At 45.4% G+C, this 26,852-nt stretch overlaps 1 protein-coding gene, 14 non-coding genes and 1 pseudogene across 15 annotated transcripts; 1 reads left to right on the top strand and 15 right to left on the bottom strand.

The window, feature by feature from the left end:
- Nucleotides 1-8,808: 8,808 nt before the first annotated feature.
- On the bottom strand, nucleotides 8,809-8,942 carry LOC123171758 (uncharacterized; annotated as a pseudogene).
- A 31-nt stretch (nucleotides 8,943-8,973) lies between these two features.
- On the bottom strand, nucleotides 8,974-9,054 carry LOC123171768 (small nucleolar RNA snoR77Y). The gene has a single exon (XR_006485387.1). It is a non-coding gene; the product is annotated as a small nucleolar RNA snoR77Y (small nucleolar RNA).
- A 69-nt stretch (nucleotides 9,055-9,123) lies between these two features.
- On the bottom strand, nucleotides 9,124-9,221 carry LOC123171762 (small nucleolar RNA snoR31/Z110/Z27). The gene has a single exon (XR_006485385.1). It is a non-coding gene; the product is annotated as a small nucleolar RNA snoR31/Z110/Z27 (small nucleolar RNA).
- A 45-nt stretch (nucleotides 9,222-9,266) lies between these two features.
- LOC123171782 (small nucleolar RNA snoR31) lies at nucleotides 9,267-9,359 on the bottom strand. The gene has a single exon (XR_006485400.1). It is a non-coding gene; the product is annotated as a small nucleolar RNA snoR31 (small nucleolar RNA).
- A 65-nt stretch (nucleotides 9,360-9,424) lies between these two features.
- LOC123171661 (small nucleolar RNA R30/Z108) lies at nucleotides 9,425-9,520 on the bottom strand. Its single transcript, XR_006485342.1, has one exon. It is a non-coding gene; the product is annotated as a small nucleolar RNA R30/Z108 (small nucleolar RNA).
- Nucleotides 9,521-9,645: 125 nt separating this feature from the next.
- On the bottom strand, nucleotides 9,646-9,730 carry LOC123171780 (small nucleolar RNA snoR8a). Its single transcript, XR_006485397.1, has one exon. It is a non-coding gene; the product is annotated as a small nucleolar RNA snoR8a (small nucleolar RNA).
- A 274-nt stretch (nucleotides 9,731-10,004) lies between these two features.
- On the bottom strand, nucleotides 10,005-10,129 carry LOC123171775 (small nucleolar RNA snoR83). The gene has a single exon (XR_006485394.1). It is a non-coding gene; the product is annotated as a small nucleolar RNA snoR83 (small nucleolar RNA).
- Nucleotides 10,130-11,109: 980 nt separating this feature from the next.
- LOC123171770 (small nucleolar RNA snoR97) lies at nucleotides 11,110-11,214 on the bottom strand. The gene has a single exon (XR_006485389.1). It is a non-coding gene; the product is annotated as a small nucleolar RNA snoR97 (small nucleolar RNA).
- A 114-nt stretch (nucleotides 11,215-11,328) lies between these two features.
- Nucleotides 11,329-11,443, bottom strand: LOC123171697 (small nucleolar RNA Z278). Its single transcript, XR_006485367.1, has one exon. It is a non-coding gene; the product is annotated as a small nucleolar RNA Z278 (small nucleolar RNA).
- Nucleotides 11,444-11,579: 136 nt separating this feature from the next.
- LOC123171678 (small nucleolar RNA Z223) lies at nucleotides 11,580-11,675 on the bottom strand. The gene has a single exon (XR_006485354.1). It is a non-coding gene; the product is annotated as a small nucleolar RNA Z223 (small nucleolar RNA).
- A 44-nt stretch (nucleotides 11,676-11,719) lies between these two features.
- LOC123171786 (small nucleolar RNA U36a) lies at nucleotides 11,720-11,804 on the bottom strand. Its single transcript, XR_006485403.1, has one exon. It is a non-coding gene; the product is annotated as a small nucleolar RNA U36a (small nucleolar RNA).
- Nucleotides 11,805-11,878: 74 nt separating this feature from the next.
- On the bottom strand, nucleotides 11,879-11,962 carry LOC123171703 (small nucleolar RNA R16). The gene has a single exon (XR_006485373.1). It is a non-coding gene; the product is annotated as a small nucleolar RNA R16 (small nucleolar RNA).
- A 548-nt stretch (nucleotides 11,963-12,510) lies between these two features.
- On the bottom strand, nucleotides 12,511-12,609 carry LOC123171686 (small nucleolar RNA Z103). Its single transcript, XR_006485362.1, has one exon. It is a non-coding gene; the product is annotated as a small nucleolar RNA Z103 (small nucleolar RNA).
- A 205-nt stretch (nucleotides 12,610-12,814) lies between these two features.
- On the bottom strand, nucleotides 12,815-12,913 carry LOC123171684 (small nucleolar RNA Z103). Its single transcript, XR_006485360.1, has one exon. It is a non-coding gene; the product is annotated as a small nucleolar RNA Z103 (small nucleolar RNA).
- Nucleotides 12,914-12,990: 77 nt separating this feature from the next.
- LOC123171685 (small nucleolar RNA Z103) lies at nucleotides 12,991-13,088 on the bottom strand. Its single transcript, XR_006485361.1, has one exon. It is a non-coding gene; the product is annotated as a small nucleolar RNA Z103 (small nucleolar RNA).
- Nucleotides 13,089-17,678: 4,590 nt separating this feature from the next.
- LOC123167117 (uncharacterized) lies at nucleotides 17,679-20,364 on the top strand. The gene is made up of 2 exons (XM_044584950.1): nucleotides 17,679-17,887; nucleotides 18,842-20,364. The coding sequence occupies exons 1-2, from the start codon at nucleotides 17,793-17,795 to the stop codon at nucleotides 20,025-20,027; spliced, it is 1,281 nt and encodes a 426-aa protein (XP_044440885.1). The 5' UTR covers nucleotides 17,679-17,792; the 3' UTR covers nucleotides 20,028-20,364.
- Nucleotides 20,365-26,852: the final 6,488 nt, after the last annotated feature.

The following is a 26,852-nucleotide window of genomic DNA, read 5'->3' as shown; positions in this document are numbered from 1 at the left end:
GTATTTGTGCAAACAGGGGTGCTCAGCTTGATTTCAATGGGAACTACACAAAATGTTCATGAATACATCGAATCATTCATTTCCACCACAAGAAAGGAGGTGCCGATAAGTTCAAGGCGTTGCAACATATAAGGGCGAAATCATACAAGCTACGCGCGAATTTGGTTGATTTTGGTGGAACTGCACAAAAAGAACAGCTGGTTTATTTAGCACGAGGTGCCATGTCAATGTCCGAACTGATGGCAAACCCTGCCCATTCCACAATCGTAGGCATTTGATATTTTGGAATGGGACAACCTTGTCAAATTTTGCTCATTGATTTTAGCAAGACATGCGTTTGATATTTTCGAATGGGACGCCCTTTGCTGTCAGCAGCGTCGATCAATTTTTTCTTTATTCTTTAGTTGTGAAGTAAATATTGCCTCTGACATGTGAGTCGCTGAGATGCATAATCATCGATTGTTTTGAATGTTCTCTATGAATTGCCAGGCCTGTGTGTTTGATTGCAATGTACAGAAACGCTAAAAAGCTGCTCAAACTCTTTGTACTCCTTCTGTTCCTTTTTACTTCGCACATTGTGAAAGTGCATACTTTTTTGTATAAGATTGGTCAAAGTAGAGATACTTTGACTGCAGACAAAACTTGTATGCAGACTAGAAAGGACCGGAGGGAGTACATGTGAAACTGCTGCAAACGAGGTGATCACCCTGGGAATAATGCTAGTACGTATTGTTTTGCATGTTCATCCAATGCCAGTGATACAGGAATTCGAACTAATCGAAATAAATTCATTCATACACGGTCGGATTTCATATAAACATGCCGGATTTCATTACATTTCATACATTCTTCAACTAAAAAGGGGTGCGCTGGAGGTATAATTAATTAACCGAAGCTACCCACCTGTGTCCCGCTGAGCCGAACAGAAGCTTCAGTGACTTAACTGCAGGTGCAATTGCGTAACTGACATGTGGCCTGTTGGGCCCACGTGTCAGTCAGCCAACTGCACCAGCAGTTAAGTAGAAGCAGCGTTCTTCTCCAGCGCAGCTCTCCGACTCCACGTCGCCGCCAAGAAGCTAACCGGCCGTCAATGGTCAACCCGCCTAGCTTGGCTTCAACCGGAGGGTAGCAGCGGTGGCCTTACTTGGACCCGAGCGGCGGCGACCTACCGTGTTCTACTCTTCCTCGTTTTCTGTGTGGCGCGGCCTCGTTGGCAGCGGGGCGGGGCCTCGGCGGAGCCGGCGATGTCCTCTGTCTCGTTGCCGGCGGGCGGCGCCTCAGCGGAGCGGTGGAAATCCTCCCCCACGTTGCCGGCAGGGTGGGGCCTCGGCTGAGCCGGCGATGTCCTCTGCCTCGTTGTTGGCGGGGCGGGGCCTCGGCGGAGCCGGCGGTGTCCTCTGCCTCGTTGTTGGCGCCGCGGGGCCTCGGCGGAGCAGGGCCTCGTCGACGCCAGCGGAGCGGGGACTCGTCGGAGCCGGCATTGTCCTCTGCCTCGTCCTCGGTCTCGCCAAACAGCGCCTCGCCCGCTTCATCGCCCTCTTTGCTAGCCTCTTTGTAGGCGGCCGCAGCCTCCGCCACCCGCATGCGGTACCGCCAGCGCTCGAGGCGGCCCTTGCGGGCGGAGCGGTACGAGTCGAGCAGCGCCTCCTGCTCCGCCCACTCCGCGGCGATCTGCTCCTCCGCGTGCAGGTGCTCCTGGAGGAGATGGTGGTTGTAGGCGGCGTCGGCCTGCGCCTCCCGGAACTGCTCCTCACGCATCTGCCTCACCCTGTCCATATATTGGGCACGGGCCTCGCCGATGGTCATGGTGCAATGCACTGGCGAGGATGGCGCGGAGGAGGGGGTTGGCGCCGGATCGTCGACTACCATGTTCCCCATTGGGACGTCGTCGTCCTCCGGCTGCCTGCCGGCCAGCCGGTCGGCAGCCATGGCTGCCATCTCCTTGTGGTCCGTCGTCCGCCCGTCCCGAAGAGCGCTGGAGCGTGAGGAAGCCATGGTGGGCAGTAGTGGTGTGGAAAGGAGAAAGGGAACGGATGCGGATGACTGCGGCTATGGCCGGCGCAGTAGTTTATATAGCAATGGTGGGCGGGCGGAGGGACGGAGTGTGACGCCGGAGTAGCCGCCTCGGCAACAGCGTATCATTAATGTGGGCGGCAGACGGACGGGCGGACGGCACTTGTGTCGTTTGAAGGCGGAGCAATCGCCTGCACCGGGAAGCGGGGCGGGCGGCGCTGACTGTTTCACGCGGAAAGCGCGCGCGGGCGAGGAGATGACTTTACTTGGAGAGGATGACAATGGGGACCCACCAGGTCCATAGCCTCACATACGCAAGTGCCTTCTTATTATATATATATATATATATAACTATAATTTATTTTGCTTCCTCCTGGTTTCCTGACATCACGGTCCCACACCATTGTCAACCTATGTAGTAGTCAATAAACGAGAGAATTGCACAAGAAGCGGCCGACAGCTGGGACCAAGCGGCTCGAGCAGTATTTGTGTTTTTGAGGTGTGAGCACTGCTGAAAGATCGTGGATGTCGCCTAGAGGGGGGTGAATAGGCGTTTTAAAATAATTACGGTTTAGGCTTGAACAAATGCGGAATAAACCTAGCGGTTAATTTGACAAGCACAAAACCTACAACAACTAGGCTCACCTATGTGCACCAACGACTTATGCTAAGCAAGATAAACAACTAAGTGATAGCAAGATATATGACAAGAAACAATATGGCTATCACAAAGTAAAGTGCATAAGTAAAGGGTTCGGGTAAGATATAACCGAGACACGCGGAGACGACGATGTATCCCGAAGTTCACACCCTTGCGGATGCTAATCTCCGTTTGGAGCGGTGTGGAGGCACAATGCTCCCCAAGAAGCCACTAGGGCCACCGTAATCTCCTCACGCCCTCGCACAATGCAAGATGCCGTGATTCCACTAAGGGACCCTTGAGGGCGGTCACCGAACCCGTACAAATGGCAACCCTTGGGGGCGGTCACCGAACCCGTACACTTTGGCAACCCTTGGGGGCGGTCACCGGTACCCATCAAATTGCTCGGGGCGATCTCCACAACCTAATTGGAGACCCCGACGCTTGTCCGGAGCTTTACACCACAATGATTGAGCTCCGAACACCACCAACCGTCTAGGGCGCCCAAGCACCCAAGAGGAACAAGCTCAAGGGCACCAAGCACCCAAGAGTAATAAGCTTCTCAACTTGTAACTTCCACGTATCACCGTGGAGAACTCAAACCGATGCACCAAATGCAATGGCAAGGGCACACGGAGTGCCCAAGTCCTTCTCTCTCAAATCCCACCGAAGCAACTAATGCTAGGGAGGAAAATGAGAGGAAGAACAAGAAGGAGAACACCAAGAACTCCAAGATCTAGATCCAAGGGGTTCCCCTCACATAGAGGAGAAAGTGATTGGTGGAAATGTGGATCTAGATCTCCTCTCTCTTTTCCCTCAAAAACTAGCAAGAATCCATGGAGGGATTGAGAGTTAGCAAGCTCGAAGAAGGTCAACAATGGGGGAAGAACACGAGCTCAAAAAAGATAAGGTTCAATGGGGAAGAAGACCCCCTTTTATAGAAGGGGAAAATCCAACCGTTATGTGCTCAGCCCACACACGAGCGGTACTACCGCTCCACGAGCGGTACTACCGCTCTGGCGGAAGAAGCAGGGAAAAGGAGCAACCAAACATGAACCTTGGGGCGGTAGTACCGCTTATAAGCGGTACTACCGCGCACCCCAGCGGTACTACCGCTGGAGGAGCAGAACACGGGACCAAAAATGCAGTAGCGGTACTACCGCCCGACCGGAGCGGTACTACCGCTTATAGGCGGTACTACCGCCCATCAGGGCGGTACTACCGCTTATAGGTGGAACTGCCGTGCCTTACTGCCGTGCAACTACTGCAAAACTCGACACGAAAAATGCAAGACCCAAAATCGAGGCGGTACCAGCGCGGAACCGTAGCCGTACTACCGCTTATGGCCATAGGCGGTACTACCGCTTTGGACAGCGGTACTACCGCTTGGGGTGATAAGCGGTACTGCCGCTCTGGCCGCGGTACTACCGCTAGGAAACCAAAACTGCCATAACTTCTGCATATGAGCTCCGAATTGAGCAAACTCAAGCTTGTTGGATTGAGAAAGACGAGTAGCATCAAAACAGCGACTGGTTATAGTAAGAAGAGGCAGGGGAGGTATGCCAAAAAATAGAGGAGTGAAACCTCCAACCGAGAAGAACCGGCATAACCTCCAACATCGAAAACATCATAGAAGATGCGAGTGAACTCCGTTTTCGATGAACTCGAGCTTGTCATCAAGATGACCATAAGCTCCAAAACTCACAAAGAGAAGAACCAAACAAGAACCAACAAAGATGATGCAAGGATGCAATGGTTTGAGCTCTCTATGAACGATACGATCAAGCTACTCATCGAGAGCCCCCCTTGATAGTACGGCAATCGATCCTATAACCCGGTCTCCCAACTACCATCATGAGACCGGTAAAATAGAAAACCTATCAAGAGCAAACCTTTGCCTTGCACATGGTCCACTTGAGCTAGATGATGACGATCTTGACTCCCTCAAGTTGGACCACCTTTCTTGGTTGTGTTGGCTCGATGAAGACTAGTTGATTGCTCCCCCATACTCCACTATGGGTGAGCCACTCTTCCGCACATCTTCACCAGTCCATTGTCACCACAATGGACGGCAAGCTTCAAGCATTTGATCTCGTCATGATGCTTCACTTGAACTTGCGCACCGCAACATCTTCACAAGTCCATTGTCGCCACAATGGACGGCAAGCTTCAAGCATTTGATCTCTTCATGATGCTTCACTTGAACTTGCACACCGCAACCTAACCCCACAAAGAACTCTCACGAAGATCATGGGTTAGTACACAAAGCGTAATCGACAATGCTTACCACACCATGGGATCGCTTGATCCCTCTCGGTACATCTTATGCGCTTTGTGTGTTGATCAACTTGATTCACTCTTGACTTAGTCTTGATCAACCTTGACTCTTTCCAACTCTCTTCATTTGGATGATGTCTTGAAGGTAAACATGAATGATCACACAATCTTCTTCTTCAAGACATGCTTGCAATAAGTTCTACTCTCACATGACCAATCTTTGGATAATTCCTTAATAACACCTTGGTCACCACATAAACTCCTTGAAACCAACACATGGACTTCAAGAAATGCCTATGGACAAATCCTTCAAATATAACTCAAGGCAACCATTAGTCCATAGAGATTGTCATCAATTACCAAAACCAAACATGGGGGCACCGCATGTTCTTTCAACTGCAGAGTTTTTCGATGTTTAGCCCAGATATTAATTTTTCTCCTCTGAACAACAACAAAAACATCGTTGCAGGTATTAACTGGGCGGGCTGTGGCCCGTCTAGCCCAGGCCAGATATTAATTTTTTTCAAGCTGAAAATGGCTAGCCCAGCTATACTTTTTTTAGGAATACCAAGGCAAGGTCAAGTTGTTATTCTCCACCCCGCTGGGCTACAAATCTTTCCTAGGAGGGATGCATTAGGCTTAACAAAAAAATGGGCTTTAAGAAATAATAAATGGGATGTAATTATAAAAACTGGGCAGTAACTATAAAAAATGCACCAAACACGTGATTACTTTATAAAATATTATTTTTGGATATTGAAAATTTTAATTTCATTAATTATTGCGAGCGCAATGTTTCGTTGGATTTTTACGTAATATAAATTTATATTGAAATTATATTTAATCTGACTAGAAATTTCAGGATAAAAATATTTCGGATCCCATCAAAATGTGGGAAATTTTATTGAATTCTGTTTTGAACGGTTGGTTGAAATGGGCTGTACTTTTAACAAACTGTAAATGGGCTGTAGTAAATTCCATTATAATTCAAAATGGGCTACACATTCTTACAAATCTCAAATGGGCTATAAGTTCTCTGCCACACACTTCTGGCCTTACTAAGTTGACGCGTCCCCTAAAAAAACAGAGTTGACGCGTATGCAAGGCTTTGTCAACTTATAGTCAACACACGGTTCTAGTAGCAGTGGCCGTTGGATGTCCATCCAATGGATGACGTGCTTCTTCTTCAATCTCAGATATTCTAGCTTCACCCGCCCAAAAAATGATTCCTCCCCCTGACATCTGGGGCGCACCGTTTCGGAAGCTGACCTGTGGGCCTACTAAGTTGACGTACCAAGGGCTTTGTCAACTAAGTCAATATAAATGATTCTAGCTGCAGTGACCGTACGATGTCCATCCAACGGTCGTCGTGCTTCTTCAACCTCTGGTCTTCTTGCTCCAGCCGCCCAAAGCTGCGCCGGTCGTGCCGCCTGCTCCTGCTTCCCGTGGCCGGCTGTGCTGCCGCGGAGGCCTCACCGCCCCCTACTACTCCACCGCTGGCCAGGCCATCCCTCCACTCACCCACACCCCCTATTATTCTGCGGCGACAGCAGCGCAGCCGAACCAGTGAACCCTCGTACTCCTCTCCGCGTGTGCATCCACTGCCGCGTCTTCCCCGGCTCCGCGTCGTCCCCTTCCTGGGCCTCGCCGTCGTCCACCGCCCTGGTGCTCTCGGCGCGGCGTGGTCAACGTGGTCAAGGAACGACTTCCATCGGACATGGACTGTACGTGGAGAGGCTGACAGCTGGGTCCACGGCAGCCGCAAGGAAGTGCCTCCTTATTATGCGGAAAATAATTATTCCTCCACCTGACAGCAGGGACCCATCGTACGGGCCACCAGTATTTTGTGAAAAAATATCGTTTCCCCTTGACTGCTGGGGCCCACCGGACGGGCCACCGTATTTCGCAAAAAAACGTTCCCCCCGCTGTCAGCTCGAACCCACCGGAAGTGCCTCCTTATTACGCACAAAAAAAGAATATTCCCCCGGCTAGCTGGGACCCACCTTGGTGGGAGGCTGACTTGTGGGCCTACTAAGTTGACGGGGACGAAGGGCTTTGTCAACTTAGTCAATATGAACGATTCTAGCTCCAGTGGTCGTACGATGTCCATCCAACGGCCGTAGTGCTTCTTCAACCTCTGGTCTTCTTGCTCCAGCCGCCCAAAGCAGCACCGTTCGTGCCGCATGCTCCTGCCTCCCGTGGCCGGCTGTGCTGCCGCAGAGGCCTCACCGCCCCCTTCTATTCCCACCGCTGGCCAGGCCCTGCGGCGACAGCAGCCTCACACCGCAGCCGAACCAGTGAACCCTCGTACTCCACTCCGCGCGGGCTTTCACTACCGCGCCTTCCCCGGCTCCGCGTCGTCCCTTTCCTAGGCTTCGCCGTGGTGCTCTCCGCGCGGCGTGGTCAACGTGGTCAAGGAACGACTTCCATCGGAAGAGTACTGTACGTGGAGAGGCTGACAGCTGGGTCCACGGCCACAGCCCAGTTTTTTTGTGATTTGCCAAGTAAGTCGTTTTGTCAGGCCTGTTGGGCTGCAAATATTTCAAGACGAGGAGAGTTTCATTCGGCTGGCCGAGAAAATGGCCCATCGGTAATGAAAAATGGGTTGTACATTTTTAAAACACATCAAACCGGCAATTAGTTTCAAATATCTTTTTTTTCATTTCAAGATTTTAAATTACATTAATTTTTATGCGTGGAGAATTTGTTGGATTTTATATTGATATACATTTATTTTTAAAATCAGTTTGAATGTGAGTCGAAATTTCGGGATTAAAAACAGTTCGGACCGCACCGAAATATGCAAAATTTCGTATAATTTTTTAACCGTGGCCACAATATGGGCTGTAGTGCTAACAAAAAGAATATGGGCTCCAAAAAAATCTCAAGAATTAGCAAATGGGTTGTAAATTATTAGAAATAATGGTAGATAGGCTAATTCCCTAGGGGAACCAATCAACTGGTGATTGTGTTCCCTCCACTTGTCACCCAATAAAAAAAACAACGAATAGTATTTGTGTACAAAACAAGCCATTTGCAATTGCACTTAACACACTTCTCAATTTGCTACAACAGATAATAAAAAACAGTCATTTATCTTCACACAGCAAATGATTCGACCTAAAACAATTCTGTTTATCTGGTCGGCGGGATTCCTGTGGGAGGGGAACACAAAATGCAAAGGCAAAAATACTTTTTTTTCTGTCAGCAAGCCCTCTACTTAACATTTCCTCCACGGAATTGTGAAAAGGGGTTGGACGCTCCGATGCACAGTTCAGGAAGCCCATCGGTGCCACAGGCAGACACAGCATACTCAAAACTCCGAATAGTCCCCAACTAATAATTGGTATATTCCTGTCTCTCATCCAACATCCATGCATAACATAAGAACTTGAATTCTTATCAATACTGGAACTCAACATAGAGGGAAAGTCGATTTATGGATGGCACCGAGACATGTTTACAAATGTCAAAATAAGATAAGAGTAACAGGATTACAATAAATGTTCTATTAATACAGCAAAAAAGTGTATATTCTCCACAAATCTACAGCCAACTGGTTCAACTTTTTGGGTTCAAAAGTATAAAGAAAAACAGAAGAGGCGTAAGCTCTGCTACTAAGAAAGAAGCAATGCTATCTTGCAGCCTCTTGGGACAGTTACGGTCATCGCCGACCTGTACCTGGAAGTTGGAACCTCAGACATGGTTGTCAAACCTAGATCAATGGAAATTCATGAAGCACAGACCTTATATTCTAGTAACAGAATTGTAGTCTCTTATAACCACGTAAAACACAAGCATTGAGATGCGGCAACTGGCACATTTTAGATACTATATGCAAAAAAAAAATCAGAGCAAACAAACATAATAGAGAATCCCTAGAGACCTGTTTAAAATCACTCACACAGCTGAAAAAAAACAAGTGCGACTGGGGATGCCATCCCAGACCAAACTACAAAGGTTCCGAAGGAGGACACTTGGCAGTGGAGGAGGAGTTGTTAAGAAAGTTAAAAATACAAAAAAAAGTAGAAGAGCTAAGCTGTATTAAGCCTCAGAAAGCCGCAAAAATATCGTCATTTGGAATCTGACGGTAATTCCAACATAAAGCTAATCATCATAGGCTCCAATTGCGTTCTAATAGAAAACAGGGCCCTAAACATCAAACCTTGGGCCAAAAAATCAAAGAAACAGGGTGTATCATCAGAATATAAATGACTTCTCATTCACAGGAAAATAAGCACTGTGTCAGAAGGTGTCCTAAGATTGTTTCAAGGTTTCATCCTCTGATACTGACCAGATTAACAAAAAACTGGACCAAATGAGAAAAAAATCAATGGTGGATTCAGATGCAAAGATGACATCACATGGGCGGCTTAAGCCGCCCTCGGATCAAGTGTTGGATTATGCATCAGTACCTCCTCATGATCCAAACAGATTTTGCAGACTTGAAGGCAAGAATAAGCGAATGCCAAATAGTCAACAACTGAAAAGGAGTTGCTCAGTGGTGGCAATATTTAATTGGTTCGATTCTGCCAGCGATGTCGTCAATGCTTTCAGAAGAGGGAGCTTGTTATCCTCATCGCAACTCTCCAAAAGAAACAAACAAAATCAAAACACAGAAATGAAAAGAGACAGATCAGGTGAAAATAACAATGAACCGCATATTAAAAATAAGAAAACAAATTAAGAATCCAATGAAACAAGCATGGTTTGTTGATGCTCAGATTCTATGGGTGTATAGGAGTCGTTCACAGGGATCTCCTGTCAGTACAAGGAATGTTTTATAATCACTGCACCCCCAAAAGTTCAAAACACCAAAATAGTGGTGCAACAAGAACTCGAATTATACAAGACAAAAGAAAGCATGAAGAAAGATTAAACAGGAATTTGGGGGCGAGCGTAACCCAAGATCCATCAGACGGATTTGTGCTCTAAGCGCCACCTGAATACCTTTCGGGAGCTTGGTAAACTCAGATCCACCAAGAGAACGGCGGCCGGACAATGGGACTGAGCTCCCCGAATCAAACCAACAGAACATCAACACATGAACAAACAGAAAAGGAGAAATCAATTTGTCTGTGTGGCAAGTTACTAATGAAGCACCTCCACTAGTAAAGAAGGCGCTATCAGCGAAACTCCCAGACATCGGTCTTGGCCTCCCATGAATCAGAAGAACAGCTAAGCTAGTTAATCCGGGATTATGAAGGCCACTGACAAAAATGAGAAACAGCAGCCATACAACCATAGAAAAACAAAGATTAGATTCAAAATGTTTAAGAACCAATCCAACACCCAGCAACAGATGTGGAGGGTGAGACACGGTGGAGGCTCTAGATCAGTGTAACGCCCGCAACGGAACCAGCATGAAAGACAAAATCCACAAGGTTCTCTCAAAGGCGACCTACTGTTGACAAGTCTAATGAAACAAGATGAAGAGGAAAATACAAAAGCATACTAATGTAGAAGAGAATGAAGCGCCACTGGTGTCCACTAGTGAAAGGAAGAGGCACATGGACATCTAAGCCAAATATTCTAATCATCTGTAGAATGTTATTTCATGGAGAAGAAAACCTCCCTAGATAACAAAAGGGCGACATAAGGTGGGCATCACATTCTATTGGGCTACATCTTAAAATGGAATAGAAGTGTTGCAGAGCCAAATCAACTCCTGGGGAAAAATCATGTCTCAAATAGACGCATCCCTCGGATCTCATAGCTATTGGCATACGATATTATATTACTCTATCTTTCTTTATGATGATACCATCCTCATCTTAATTTCCTATTCCACTCTTATGAAATAGAGCATGAACAATAACTAGTTTTAACCACAAATCAGAAGAAATAAAGACTACAATGGATTGAAGCTAAAACTAATTCAAGCCATCTTAGGTACTATATGTTGTTCTTCATCGTTCTTCATCTGGACAATGCTGCTCAAGCTAGATACCACAAACAAAGCTACTCAAACAGGACAATGGTACACCCAGCTTTTTTATATTTCATAGAGCAGTTTCTATTTATGTTTTCAGGTTTTTATTCCATCAGTTCTGTTTAAGGCAAATAAGACTGCAACGCTGAACTGACTATCACCACACATTGAACATGAGTTTGTTTCCTAAGATAACTTTTACATTGGTTCTGCTGCACAGATGATTCAGGCCAGAATGTATATGAGTGAATCTGGTGTCGTTATTTAACTCCCATCTCGTAGGACAAAGAGACGAAGCTGATGACAACACACAATCTGCGAGTTTTTCAGCCTCTTCCGCAAATCAGAGGTACTTGTGAGAGGATAGTTAAACTCGGTAAAGATAAATACACAACCACTTAATTTACCAATTAAAAAGAGCAGAAGTCAACTTGAAAACAGGAAGAATAGTTCCGTGATCATAAGAACCTCAGACTTGCCCATGAATGTCATGTGGATACAGCGCCTCCAGGTAGGTTCATCCTGTAAACAGGATCCTAGAGCTATCTGCACCTGCAAATGTTGGGTGTGGCGTCATTGGCAATTCAGATGGTGTTTCAGAAGAATTTACATGCTGAGAAGAATTTACATGCTGATAGAACTTATGGAAGAGACCAAGGTAATTAATCATTAATCTTCAGGTATCTACCATTGGAGAACACAACTTTCCTAAGTGCAAAATGGCTCAGATCTTGTATAACAAAATTTTCAGTCATGAATTCTCAGAAGCAGAACTGGCATGTTTGCTGAAAGTGTTAATCATCACAGCCAAGGTAAAACCAGAACACACAAATCTAAGAGAGAGAACAAGATTTGAATGGCTCATATTAAGAAATTCAACCATGTTTTCCCTTGTACTTCATGGAGTAATCAGAAGCGCGGGTAAGAATCAAATCACTGCCATCAATCAAATTTAATACACGAGTGATGAAGAAATAGTGCAGAAAAGAGAACTTGAAAAGGTGGTTCAAAGCAGGTGTGGCATCAGATAATAAGCGGAGTTTTGTAAACATATCCAAGATTCAGTGTTTAGCATACAATATTTCACCTCATTTGCCACCCAAAGCCACACAAGAAGAATCAAAAGAATTCAAAGCTTAGCTGAAATGGAGAATCTCGGCTAGACCATTTGAATCAGAGCAATGGCAAATGCTGCAAAACGGTTGGTAAGTAAACCATCCCACTATCCTCACCCGATCTGTCCCACAAAGACTGGAGTCAAGTAATAAACTGAACACCATCTGTCTATGAGGAAGAATTTGAGCTAAGGCATGAATTTAAGAATAAGAGATCAGAAACCTATTTGTTCAAAAAGAAAGATCTTTGTTTTCTCTCTGATGCTATCCACAAGGGTAAGCACTGATGATGCAGACATATCAACATGGCATCAGTTCAGACCGCCCGTCTGCTTGTACTCTCTTCATCGAGAAAGATTTGAGACCAGATCAATAGAAAACAATAACACAATATGAAATGACAGTAAACACAAGATAATTTTTAAACAAAGCACAATCAAAAGAGATAAAGAATCCTCACTTCTATTCCATTTACAAATCAGGACAAAAAAACAATACCAACAGATCAACGGGGGTTGAGATTGTTGAGCGAGATGGATCAGATTTCTGGCTTGGAATCCTCTGATAAAGGATTACAGTTGCGCACAGTTTAATCAATGTCGATCATTTGGGGAAAGGATAATCACTTCCATTCAACTTCAAAAAATGAAACAAAGCCCAATCAGAAAGTTAAAATAGAACAAAACAAAGCAAGGTGCATCAGATCTCTGGTTTGGAATCCTGTTATAAAGGATTAAATTTGTGCACAGTATAGTTAGAAAGGACGCTAAGTCCATTGAGTTTTCTTAGTAAAATAAAAACAAAATTGAAAAACCAAGGTTGCAGAAGATAACAAAGATGGATCAGATTTCTGGCTTGGAATCCTCTGATAAAGGATTACAGTTGCGCACAGTATAATCATAGTCGATCATTTGGGGAAAGGATCCTCACTTCCATTCAATTTACCAATCAAATAAGAAAAATAGAGGTCAAGTATAAGAGAGAAAGGGGAGATATAGAGGCTGTCATGCGAGATGGATCAGATTTCTGGCTTGGAATCCTCTGATAAGGATTACATGTGCGCACAGTATAATCATAGTCGATCAGCTGGGGAAAGGATCCTCACTTCCATCTACATCAAGAACCCAGTCTCAAAAACCAAGAGAGAAAGTAAGGACCATGTAATCATATTGATGATGACCATCAGATCTCCTAGCTAATATGGCCCTAAAACAACTTAAAAAAATTCTTGGCTAACAGGTCCAATTGATTATGCCCATCAGATCTCCGAGCTAATATGGCCCTAAAAAAATTAAAAAATTATTGGCTAACAGGACCCACTTGATTATGTCCGTCAGATCTCCTAGCTAATATGGAGCTAAGACCATTTAAAAAATTCTTTGGCTGACGAGAAGACAGTACAGTGCAAGATCTGCTAACAGAAAAAATACTTAGGGCAGTCAAACTGGAACAAATCAAACTCATCAGACACAGAATGTATACTATAAATAGCAGAGCAAATGACGTTGACCAAAGATGAAATGGGGTATGAGGATCTAATGGTCGGCATCCCTCAGATCTCATAGCTATGGCCATCACGGATGAACATTAAAAGCAGACTAGTTTTAGCCACAAGCCACAGGTACAAAGAATACACTAAAATGGCTTGAAGCTAAAACTAATCGACCATTCATCTTTGGTACTGAAATTTTTTCTTCATTGGGACACTAACTGCTACTTGAGCTAGATACCACAGACAAAACTACTGAACAGGACAATAATAAAACACTCAATGCTACACCCTGGTGTATAGTAGAAACCAAATGAGAAGGAAGCATTATGTAACGATATTGAAGGTATCCCTCAGATCTCATAGCTAATATGGCCATCATCGACGACCCTCAACAATAGTTTTAGGCCCAAGCCACCAGCTCACCAAAAACGGCGAGACAAGATGGCTTGAGGCTAAAACCAGTCATCAGTCGTCTTCGGACCAGAATTTTATCTTCACTGGGACGTCAATCAACCACAACGAAACTGCATAAACTGAGAAATTCATTGCTAAGTCGAACCCGAGAACGCACAAGCAAAACAACAGCCAAAGACATGCGTTCAACGTAAAGATCTACCGGGACTGAGCCTACTGGGATCGATACAGATCTGTGGGAGCTCGCCTCCCGTTTCACCGATATTACTTGAAAACAGAAAGCGGAACCGCTGCGGCAGCTGTTTCAGGTTGGGCGGCCGTGCGGCTCTCAAGCGCTGCCAGGCTACGCAGGTCCGGGTATCCGGTGGACGACGACGGCGGAGACGTGGCCGCAGCTCGTCCCGCGCGGCGCCGATGACCAGAGCACGAGCGAAACTGGGCGAGAGGGGGCGGCGGCGTGGTTACAGGAGGCGAGGCGAGGAGGGCACAGGAGCGTGGCGGCGGTGGGAGGGGGTCGCAAGGAGCAGATGGGGCGTGAGGACGGGGAGATTAGGGTTCTGCTCCCTTCCTTTTGTAGCCGGCTTGACGTGAACCCTGGGCATAAGGCCTGCACGCCAATGTTGTGAGGCCCGGCCCGTTACAAGCGGCAAAATTATGGCGGCATCGCACGGGCCTAGTGTCGCCCTAATTCACGCTCGGCTGGGCCTAGGTGTCACGCCTGCTCGGCCGCTCGCTAGTTTGTCCAATTTTTTCTGCTGTTGGTCTGGTATAGGAAAAAAAGAGCTGGTTTTTTTAATACTGTTAAAAAAAGTGTGAAACCGAAAAATAGTTTCTAGATTTTAGAAAAAGGTCATGAATTTTAAAAAGGTATTTGAATTTGAAAAACAATATCATGAATTTGGAAAGTTTGCAAATTCAAAAAAAGGTCATGAATTGAAAATTTTCGTGAATTTGAAAAAACTCACCAACTCAGAAAAGGTTCACACATTTCAAAAAAGTTCATGGATTTTAAAATGTGTTTGTGTAGATGATTAATGTTCGCTATTTTGGAAAAAACATCATGAATAAAAGAAGATCAAGAATTTTAAAAATGTTCATGATTTCAAAGAAACAAGAATTTGAACAACTTTTGCAAATTTTAAAAAGGGACAAAACAAATAGAAAAAGGTGAAAACTGAAGTAAAAAGGTACAGAACCGGCCAAGAAACCCATAACATGAACAGAACATGCGTGCGGTGCGGATAAGATCCCAACAGTGTGTTTCCTAAACCCTAGCGTGAGAAGTGGAAAAAAACGAGTGTGCATGTGGGGCGGAGAAGAAAATGGACCAAGACCCAAGGTCTAATGGGTGTGCACTTTCTACCAAAACTGTTGAGAGGGTTTGGTCTTTTTCGAGGGAGGGTTTAGCGCTGGCGGCTGACCTCAATCTTTCTCATGTGAAGCCGCCACAGACTACAAATGACTCACATCATCATTATCAAGGAGATCAAGCAGCGAGCTTTGGTGTTCAGTTCCTGCTCCTTTGTCCATGAAGGGCGCCTGTCAAATGTCGAGGCGCATTGTTTAGCTATAAACATGTCCTGATTTTGTCATTAGGGTGTCATGTGTTATTAAACCAACTTGATCCCGATGTTATTCCTGAAAAACTTTTTTTTGAGTAACAAAGTCGAGTGTGTTTACCCAAAAAAAACATATGGTCGTCTTTCTCAACGGCGGAGCTATGTGGTGAGCTGGGGGGCTGTGCCCCCCCCCCCCAGTCTTGGAGATATCCCTAAAGAATTTTTTATTTGAAGGGCTTAGGTTAGGAAAAAAATTAGTGTTTGGCCCCCTCAACTCTTCATCTTTTACGTTCCCCGCCCCCCCAGCATTTTCAGTCTAGCTCCGCCACTGTTCTTTGTTATCCACCCATGATTTTTAGCAAGGTCAAAAAAAGGTTCATGAATTTAAAATAACATTCTCAAATTTGAGTAATGTTTGCGAATTTAAAAAAAATAGGACTTCAGTTTTTTTATTAATTTTAAACAATGTTCACAAATTCATGATTTTTTGCTTATTAAGAAAACATGACTGTAAAACATTAACAAATGTGAAAAACATGAATTAAAAAATGTTTGTTAATTTAAGAAATATCCCATATCTGAAAAATGTTCACAAGTTTAGAAAGTCTTTGTGAATTCAAATAGTATTCATGTAATTGAAATGTTCTCGGATTAAAAAGGAAGACACTTAAAAGGAAAAAAAGGAAATTAAAAAGAAGAATAACAGAAAAATGATAGAAAGAAAACCTAAAAACCATGTTGAAAAAAGCAGGTTTTTTTTGGAGAACCTTCCCAAACCCAAAAGGAAGGATCTCAAAAGTTTCATAAAATCGGCTGAACAAAGCCATGTGTAGATATAGCTTGGTACCGTGAAAGAAAACCGGTTGTAGCTAGAGCTTCGCTACCACTAAAACAGGCCAATCTAGTTGGCTTCTCCGGTTAGCGAGCGACGTGAGCAATACCTAGTATTTGTTGTAGCACACTGCTGCATCTGGCTATACGAGGTATTATATTATAGCATCGGTGGCCATGGACCAATCATGGAAATGTTACACAAGTGTGTATTTCTGTTTGGGGTGTCAGCGGACGATGATCTGGAGGATGGCATATGACTCATATTTTCTCGTGGATACAGAAGAAAGATTTCGGTATCCCTAAGAAGTTGGCCATAATTTTGTTTTTTATGTAAGGGTTTGTTTGTATCGACGGCACGCCATGAGCATAGCTCGATGTCATCTCTGCGCATTCATCTCGATGAATCAAACTTCTTAGATAGGTAAACCTCGTGATGCATCTGCTCATGTTGTCTGCATTCTACTGATGCCGACTTTTCCATTTGATCATTGTTGTCTTTTCTACTGGTAGCACTCACTGCTAGAGAGTCATGGAGGCGTGATGGATCTCGGCTCTTGCCGGTGGGAGGGCTCCTGCTTCATTTTTGAAGGTTTTTCTGTGTGCGTTTAGGGTTTGTGTTTTGCTCAGGAAGACAAGACGGTGGCGGCTTCCTGAAGTTGGAATAAAGTTCTCCCCGTCTAGTCCCCGTTTTGATGGTGCGTCTAGCATCATCGGAGGGCGTGTGGAGATGTGTCTCCGGCGGATCTCGCGGGATTCGGTCGGCGTTTGTTTTCGGTGGATCCACATGGATCTGTCCTTCGTTAGTTTGTGTTCATGTGTCTGCATATTGGATCCTTCTGTTCTACGCTTCTCTTCATCGGCGGCGATTGTTGTTCTGGTGCGTTGGTCCTTTTGGACCTTAGCACGACGACTTCCCGACTGTATACTACAACAAGGTTTGCCCGGCTCAAGTGAGGGAGGGGCGATGATGGCAGCGCGCCTTCGGCTCGCTCAAGTAATTGTAGTCGCCGCTGGGTGGTCTATGGACCTTGATGTAATTTTTACTTCTAGTGTTCTTTGTACTGCTTTGAAAGATGATGAATAGATTGAAAGTTTATCCCGTAAAAAAAAAGTCATTTGCGGTAGGCCTAATGAACATTGCGGACCAAGTCAGGATGACATTATCCTCTTGGAAAAGCAATGGTTTATGCTATCTTGCAATTCCCTTTGCACAGATTATATTTTGTTAAAAATTCCCCTCTACCGTAAAAATATCTAGTACTTTGGACGTTTTTCCTTCAAACAACTTTAGATAATTTTTTTTTGAGAAATACTTTAGACAAAATTTATAGACCTTGTTTTCAGAGGCCAAGGAAAAACTGAAAAGAGCCAGCCTACAAGGCCCGTGCCTACAAGGCCAACCCGTCCTCTCAAAGGCCTTCTCGTATAGGAGACGCGAGTTTCTCTTTGCCGCATCGACGAGCTGCGCCGCCTCCTTCTCCTCGCTGACGACGTCGCGGAGGGGCGTGGCTTGCGGATGGCCGGCACCCGCTCCCGCCGGCGCAGAAGAGCGCGCACTCTGCGGCAGGCCGCCGAACCCTCGCCGCCGGAACCCGCTGCTCTCAGCTCCAGGTCAGTACCCTCGCCGCCTCACTCTTCGATCGCCACCCCTCCTTGATCATGACCTGTTTAATTGAGGTAATAAGGGGGTGAACAACACCGGCCACGCATCAATCGATCACCACTGCCGCTTTAGTGAATCAATCAGTAGTGAAATTTCAAGTGTCTTTTGGTGAATTAGCAGGCATTCGTGGGGTGTTTCGGTGAATTACTAGTGATGTTGGTGACAGATGAACTGGCAGTGATATGTAGGGTATTTTGGTGAACTAGTAGTGGACTAGTGGTAATTTCTGAATCGGTGCAAGTCTGTAAGCCTTTTAGTTTAGGAATACAGTTTGCATTAGTATTGGTCTAACATGGAACAAGTCAATTCCAGACCACTTCTAAATCCTGCCTAGAACTATGTTTATTGACAAGGGATTTGATGGATATTTTTACGGTGACACCGTTTATCGACAAGGGATAAACTAAAAACAATCGAAAATTCGAAACTGTCCACATAAACATGCAACAGGCTTTATTGCCCTTTTTATATAATGTAAAATGTTATATTCATCTCCTGATGTGACTTGGTTTATTGGGCGGGTAGGTTGGATCCAAAGTAAAATCAAGGAAAAGCGCCTCTCGTGAGTATTACTGTTGTCAGTAGTGGTGGTACCACTGCCTGTTTGAGGATACTCTACAAAAAAAATAACCTCTGCCATGATTTGAAATAAACAATTTTACATATGGTTGGCTCACTGAAATATATTCTAGTTATTGCCATTGTGGAAAAAAAAATCAAGCTGTAGGTGGTTCCGGCGTATATTGTTCTGGTGGAAATTTAGCATGCTTAAATAGACACTCTCTGTTTGCCTTACTGTTCAGTTAAAGCCTACTGACAGTTTATTAGTTGTATGTCTCTACTCTCTAATATGTTTCGCTTATTTATTCTGATCCATTACTCTTGGATTTTCTCTTGGACAGAGAAGTTGCTGTTGTAGGCACCTCAGGCTCTACCTCCTTGCTGTCGTCAGGACCTCATGTTTGTGCAGATCTCCCGGACACCCTGCTTCATGAGATCATTGCTCTTTTTAATTCTTTCCACGACTTCCTTGCTTTTATAGGCACTTGCCGCTCTTGGCGCGTTGCATTTTCTTCCTTCCCCTCCATTTATACCTCCAACTTTCCGCCTTTGCACCTAAAACCAAATCTTTATGCTCGTCCGCATAGCCATGGTATTAAGCCCGTCCTTTTATCTGACTGCAAATGGAAGCTGAGTGATCCTACCCACAAAAACGTATCCCTTTGCTGTTCTGTGCCCCAAAACACTCCAAATCAGATGCACTATTTGGGCTGCTCATATGGGTATCTTATCTCCTCCTATGAGGAGCACTGCCTCCTTGTTGATGTGCACAGTGGTACGAAGGTGAAGCCCCCCAAACTTCGATCCAACAACCGCCTTGGGTACTTTGGTGGCATAGGCATTCTTACAGGTCCACTTAGTTCACCCAACTCATGCCTCCTCCTATGCTCGAGAACCTCCATGTTTGAGTGGCAGGTTGGAACAAACTCCTGGTCAGAACACCCTCTTACCCTTAAAGGTGAACGCATCCATCAGATAGTGTTCTTCAAAGGTGTCACCTTTGTCATGGATGTTCTTGTGAGGCTCCACACTATACACTTGTCACCTGAATTCAGCATGCAGAAAGTAAAAATCGCGCGGGACCCTGAATCCTTTTTTATTAGCCCATGGTTGGTGGTCTCTGGTGACATGCTTCTCATGCTTGACCTTCGCATAGGATCTGACGAGTTGAATGATGACTCGTGTTATCGCTTCTTTGAGGTCTTTCACCTTGACTTTTCTGTCGAGCCAGCCAAGTGGGTGAAGAAGGAGAAGCTGGAAAATCAAGCTCTGTTTGTTAGCCTTGATAGGAGGAATCCTGCATTTGCTTGCATGAGCCCTGAAAGATGGGGAGGGAAAAGTAACCGCGTTTATGTTGCCAAGCTATTTGATGATCCCGATGAAACTTGGACTGCTGTTGAGGTTGGCCAGCGAGTGCGAAAAGAAACTGTTCACAGCCTTTACTATGGTCTTTCATTCCCGTCGGACTACAGTCATCTGGCTAGCCTCTGGCTGTACCCCAGTCTAGTCTATGGTACTAGCCAGTGATGTTGCTGAAGGGTTTTGGCTAGTCTTGCACAAGCACTGGCTATTTCTGCTGTTTTAACTTTATTAGTTAGCGATCAGCTCCTGCAACTACAATGGTTTCCTCACCTGGCACCAGTGTTATGTGTTCAAGGCCATTTAATATGTATATTGACATGGCTGGTTGTAATGTGGTTTCATTTGTTGATGCCTGGTGCCAATCTACTTAGAATGACTTCGGAAGTTTGGACCGACTCTTTGCGCTTCCATGTATTTTCGCCTTGATGAGTTTTCTGCCGTATAGAAGTTTGTACTCACCCGTTTGGCTGGTTTTTTAGAAGATTCAGTACAAGTTTTAGCATTATATACAATGTTTGGTCATTGCAGTATTTTGCTCCACTTTTTGTCTAAAGCTGGAGCGACTCGACACTAAGCAGCATGCATGCCCCAGTGGATGAGGATTGGCAGCCTGCGTTTACAAGATATATAGTTGCATGTGTTTGTTCACTTCAGCAGCTCGGGTCAGAGTAGCCATTTGAACTGCAGCTCAATCCCAAGTCTGAGTGGCGGTCTCTTGGATCATCACTGTGCGGTTGTAATTTTACTTGGGAGCTTGTAAAGCAGAGCAATTGATCTCTCCACCTTGCGCAAAATCAAGATAAGTGGTCGAAAACAAGTAGCCCGGCGTGAGCATCTTTTGTTCTATTGTTTGACACCGTATTAAGATAGTTTTCAAAAGATCTATGAAGCATGTAGTGTTAAAGGATAGCCCTTATATGGCCGGAAAATGCCAATGGAGACCGAGCATTAGTGAGCTCGGTATTTAAAAAAAATACAAAAATCATATTTGAAAGTTTAAAAATAAAAAAAAAAAATTGTGGAAACTTAAACGTGGTCCGCAGGAACGTGTGAAAAATCTTTTGAAAATACTGTGATTTGTAGGTTGTACAAAAAAGACAAAATCCCGGCCCAGCAATAAAACACCCGCCCATTTTAGAAATACGTATTTGACTTCTTTTTTTTATGCCACATGTGGAAGCGTGGGAGGGGAGGGTATTTTCCGAAGAAGAGGTGCCGCTCGAGTAAATATAAGGGGCGGACGCGATGATGAGTATTTTTTTACTCTTCTAAAAGATACTAAGGGATAGGCTAGGTGCAGTTTTACCCCTCAAAAGTTAAGGTTTTACTCCTCTAAAGCCTTTAATGGATCGGCTAGAGAGGCTCTTAGCAACCTTTCTCACGTTCTCACCCTCTTTTTTTTTGAGGAACCACCCTCTTTTGAAGTGTACAAGACGTCGGTGGTACTTTCCTTCTCACTTCCGGTGGTGCAATGAACTATTTGTAAAAAGGGAAACGTTTCGGAACGGCGCGCCGGCCGGCCGCTCGCTCTCACGCACAAATCCCGCACATGCAGCACGATTGCACGCGCACCACGTAAACTGCTCCCTGCACATGGTGGGTCCTGCACAACTGGACCCTTTTTCAATCTTATCTCTTCCCTTTCTTCTACCTCCAGCCCACGTCTCCTAGTACTTCTTCACGTCCGCGTTTTAGCAACAGCATGCGCGCTGCTACGACCCAGCATGAGCACCGGCTGCATCCGGCTGCTCCATGGCAATAACGGCACGCCGCCGTTTTGCTGGAACCAGCACCGCAGGGAGCTGGAACCAGCAATGTGCGGTGTTACAACCAACAGAGCAGGCGACGAAGGCATATGTATTTTTGCTGAAACCATGTGTCTATTTTGCTGCAACCGGCATTTTTTTTTGCTGGAACCGGCGATGGACCAACATGACAGGGGGAGCTACATCGTCGGGTTTTTGCTGCATCCGACAACGTGCATAGCTACATCCGGCAATTTTTTTGTTGCAACTGTCTAGTCTAGAAATTTGTTACATCATTCACGCCTTAGCTGCGACGTGCGGCGGAGGCGACGATGTTTTTCTGCTGCAACCGTCATCGACTATTGCTACATCCGTTCATGGCAGTGCTTCCACATGCATCGATGGCGACGGGTATATTTGCTACAACTGTCTTCGGTTTTTGCTACGACCCGCAATGATTTTTGCTACATCCATGCACAGCTACTACAATGGTGAGCAGCACGAGATGCTGGCAGAGCGGGGGAGGGGCAAGCCGGCCGGCGGCTGGAGGAGATGCATCCGGGGGAAACCGGCGTCGTGGGAGACACATCGCTCGTGGCCATGTGATGCTACGAGGCGTTTCATGGAAGGAGATGGGGAGCTAGACTGTGTGCTGCAACCGGGGGCGCGTGGTGATGCGGGGGAGCTGCGACGAGCGGTGTCGCGAGGAGGGAAGCGGAGGTGCTGCTGCCCTCGCCGGAGGGCGCGCTGCTGCCCTCGCTGGATGGCACGCTGGCCGGAGGCACAATCAGATCGAGCATTTTTTCTGCTTGCGTTGACCTACGGAAGGAAGAAGACGATTTTTAAGGGCAGATCGAACGGGTGTTATGTGCTGAATCGCACGGCTATATGGTGACCGGCCCAAATTTGGCCGGTGCGCCGGCGCGTATCACTCGCCTTGTAAAAAAGTCTATTTCTAGGGAAAAGCTTTGCTTGATACGTTTTGGATGCCAATAGGCATCGAACCTCGACTGGGGGGAGGAATCCTCCAGCAAACTTTTCATGCTTCCCATGGTTGGCCTAGAGGCCCACTTAATTGTTTTTTTTTTGCAAAAAGGAATGCCATGAACAACAAAGTTTTTTATGAAAAAGGCATAGAAATATAAATTTACAATTTTCATGATCTAAGTTTTAAAAAATTGCCATGCTATAATATATAAAACCACCATCATGTAATTTGTAAAATTTACAATACAACAACAACAACAAAGCCTTTAGTCCCAAACAAGTTGGGGTAGGCTAGAGGTGAAACCCATAAAATTTACAATGGTATCTAAAAATAAATGTGCCGTGTTATCTAGAAAACAAAACATAGAAAAATTACACACAGATTTGCCATGGGTGTACATAATAAAACTGCAAAACAAAAATGGTGATGCTCTAAAATAACAAAAAATGTGTTGCTCTAAAAACCACTCCAAAAATAATCCCTCTGTTTGTTTTTATAAGATGTTTCAGACAACTTGCTTTGTACTGTTTTGAACAGTGTCTGAATGTCTAGAACGTCTTATAAAAATGAACAGAGGTAGTAATAAAATATTGTCACGCTCTAACCAGCTCTAAAATAACAAAAACTGCCATGCTCTAAAAAAATCGTGCTACTTCCAATAAAATTGCCATGGTACAATTAATAAAAGTGGCATGGTCTTACCGAAAAAATTGCCATGATCTAAAATAATGAAATTGCCATGTCATCTACAATAATATTACCATAGTCTAATTAATAAAATTGCCATAGTCTACCAGAAAAAATTGTCATGATCTAAAATAATGAAATTGTCATGCAGTGTACAAGAAAATAACATGGTCTAATTAACAAAATTTACATGGTCTAACTAATTTTTTTCCATCCTATCTATAAAACCCACCATGGTCTAAATAATTAATTTTTCATGCTACCTACAATAGAACTATCATGGTCTACATAATTAAAATTGGCATAGACACATGGCAAAATTGGAAATGATGCATACAATTAAAATTGTCATGTAGTTTGGCATTTAAAAACATTGCAAGATAAATCAAAACAAATTGTAGTGATGACATTTGTACCTAGTGCCAAAAATTGCCATGTACCTATTTTTCGCTTTTTTCACACTTGGCAAAAAGAAAAGTGAAAAACAAAGGACCGGTATTCAAACAGAGGTCTCCCAAGTGGAGTCGTGAGGTGCTAGCCAGTGTGGTGGGTAGGTATATTTGGACAGAGGAGCGTTCACGTCGCTTTTGTTCCTAGTGAACGACTTTCCAAAGCTGATATGCCTCCTCTCTGTAAGGGCATATTTATCCCTAAGATGTTTTGGTGATTGATGACAATGCTTTTGCGGACTAATCGTGTGCATTGAGTGTTTTTCAGAGATTCATCCTTTTGGCACGAGACGATTCCCTCCCCTCAGAGCTTGAAGGGAAGACGGTGTAGTCCTTTCGGATTAGTTTGGTGGACTAGTTTCATAGGGATCACCGTACTATCAAGAGGGGGTCCGTCTTGGAAAGGCTAGGGCGGAATCATCACATACACTTCCTTTGCCCCTCCCTCCGAGCCTTTCCGTTTCGATGATGGGCTCGTTTCTCTTCTCAGTGTGCTCTCTCTGGTCCCAGCGGTAGTACCGCGGGCCGGAGCGGTAGTACCGCTTGGGTGCTACAAGCGGTAGTACCGCCCAGAGCAGTAGTACCGCTGGTAGCCCCCAACCGTGTGCTCACTCTGGTCCCAGCGGTGGTACCGCGGGACGGAGCGGTAGTACCGCTTGGGTGCCACAAGCGGTAGTACCGCTCCAGAGCAGTAGTACCGCTAGTAGCCCCCAGCCGTAGTACCGCGGTGGTCTTGTGCTAGTACCGCCTCGATTCGAGGGCTCTTTTTTCGTGTCGGGTTTTAGGTACTGGCCGCGGCTGTGGGGGGCCGTACTACCGCTCATATGCGGTAGTACCGCCCTCCCACCGCAATAGTACCGCTGTGGGCCAAGCGGTAGTACCGCGAGGAGGAGCGGTAGTACCGCTTATAGTGGCAAGCGGTAGTACCGCTGGCACAGCGGTAGTACCGCTCTTTGCGGGGCAGAAGTGGGGTAACGGTTGGTTTGTTCCCCCCACTATATAAAGGGGTCTTCTTCCCCAAAGTTGACTTACCTCTTCCCCCAAAAGCTCCATTTTCGCCCGATCTCTCTCCCTAGCCAATCAAACTTGTTGATTTGCTCGGGATTGGTTGAGAAGGCCACGATCTACACTTCCACCAAGAGAAATTTGATTCCCCCCACTTATCCCTAGCGGATCTTGTTACTCTTGGGTGTTTGAGCACCCTAGACGGTTGAGGTCACCGCGGAGCCATAGTCCATTGTGGTGAAGCTTTGTGGTGTCGTTGGGAGCCTCCAATTAAGTTGTGGAGATTGCCCCAACCTTGTTTGTAAAGGTCCGGTCGCCGCCTTCAAGGGCACCAATAGTGGAATCACGGCATCTCGCATTGTGTGAGGGCGTGAGGAGAATACGGTGGCCCTAGTGGCTTCTTGGGGAGCATTGTGCCTCCACACCGCTCCAACGGAGACGTACTTCCCTTCAAAAGGAAGGAACTTCGGTAACACATCCTCGTCTTCACCGGCTCCACTCTTGGTTATCTCGTTCCTTTACTTTCGCAAGTTTACTCGTGTTATATCTCTTACTTGCTTGCGTGATTGTTGTCATTGCATCATATAGGTTGTTCACTTAGTTGCATATCTAGACAACCTATTTTGATGCAAAGTTTAATTTGGTAAAGAAAAGCTAAAAATTGTTAGTTGCCTATTCACCCCCCTCTAGTCAACTATATCGATCCTTTCAATTGGTATCAGAGCCTCGTCTCTTTATTAAGGACTTTACCGTCCAAAGAGTATGGTTGACGTCGTAGACGGTGTGGAGGAGCACTCCGGTGAGAATCCAGTCTCGTCTACGGGAGATGGGGGAACCGCGGCCTCTCGTGAGGAATTCAATGTGGCGTTGGACACATTGAAAACCTCCATGACGACCAAGGTCGAAAGCATGTTGAATAAATTCTTAGAAGGGCTTAAACTTACCACCGCACCGTTGAAAGTGGGTGATCCCGCTAACAAGGTGACGGATGCTACCTCCGACAAGGGGGAAGCTACTAGCGAGAAAGCTCCTTGTTCTAGTGATAAAAATGGGACCGGTATCTTTGCCCATGTGGAACCTCCACCTGTCTATGGTGGACCGCTCCCTTCCACTCATTTGAATCATGACGGCCCGGCCCCTAAGATTGAGAAGAATGTAGATTTTGATTCTTGGGTCTATCGTTTTAAGCGTCATTTAAATCATGTGAACACTAATCTTTGGAGAATCATTGAAGAGGGTTTTTATCCGCATGACCGAAGTAACTTCACTCCTAGAGAAGTTGTGGATCATCAATTCAATGAGAATGCTCTCTTCATCATCCAAGAAGCAATCCCACCCGAAGATCTTCCTCATCTCCGGCCTTACACCGTGGCCAAAGATGCTTGGCTCCAAGTTGTTTCCCTCTATCGGGGAAGCGCAAGCATTCAACGCTCCAACTATGAAGTGGTGCAAGATGAAGCCGACGAGTTTGCAATGAAAGAAGATGAAGAACCTCGTGAGCTTTTTCGGAGAGTAACCAAACTCGCGGTCTCTCTCCGAGATCATGGAAGTAAGGACACGGATGACAATTGGATCAAGCGCAAATTCCTCAAGGCAATGATGCCCTACCACAAAGCCATGTCCTCTGTAATTCGTCAAAGGCCGGACTTCCACACCTTATCATCAAGTGAAGTGTTGGATGAATTTGTTGCTATGAGCATCTTGGACAAGACCGCCGACAATGCGGTTCTTCGTTCTCAAAGAGTAAAGAAGCCCAACCTTGCTCTAAAGGCCAAGGTTAGTATGGAGGAAGAGGATGAAGAGGAAGAAGAGGAGGGCGACCTCGAAGATACGAAGTATGCCTATCATGAACACATGGCTCTTGCTTCAAGGCAATTTTGGAGCAAGAAGAACACAAGGCCAAACTTCAACAAGAGCAATTCAAGTGGCGCAAAGGGCAAGCAACGGATGAGGACTTGCTTCAATTGTGGCAATGTGAGCCACTTTGTTGCGGAGTGCCCTTACGAGAAGAGGGAAGACAATGGTGGCAAGCTCATTAGAAAAGACAAGGCCAAGTCGTTCCCCAACAAGAGCAACTTCACCAAGAAGACTCCTCCCAAGGCGTTGGTGGTACAAG

This window comes from Triticum aestivum, chromosome 7D (assembly GCF_018294505.1).
Source record: "Triticum aestivum cultivar Chinese Spring chromosome 7D, IWGSC CS RefSeq v2.1, whole genome shotgun sequence".
NCBI lineage: Eukaryota > Viridiplantae > Streptophyta > Magnoliopsida > Poales > Poaceae > Triticum > Triticum aestivum.
This window is presented reverse-complemented; position numbering and strand designations above follow the sequence as displayed.

Coding starts and splice junctions, on each gene's coding strand:
- LOC123167117 (XM_044584950.1), top strand. CDS start 17,793: ATGGCCGGCACCCGCTCCCGCCGGCGCAGAAGAGCGCGCACTCTGCGG. Junction 17,888..18,841: donor CCCGCTGCTCTCAGCTCCAG/GTCAGTACCCTC, acceptor TCTCTTGGACAG/AGAAGTTGCTGTTGTAGGCA.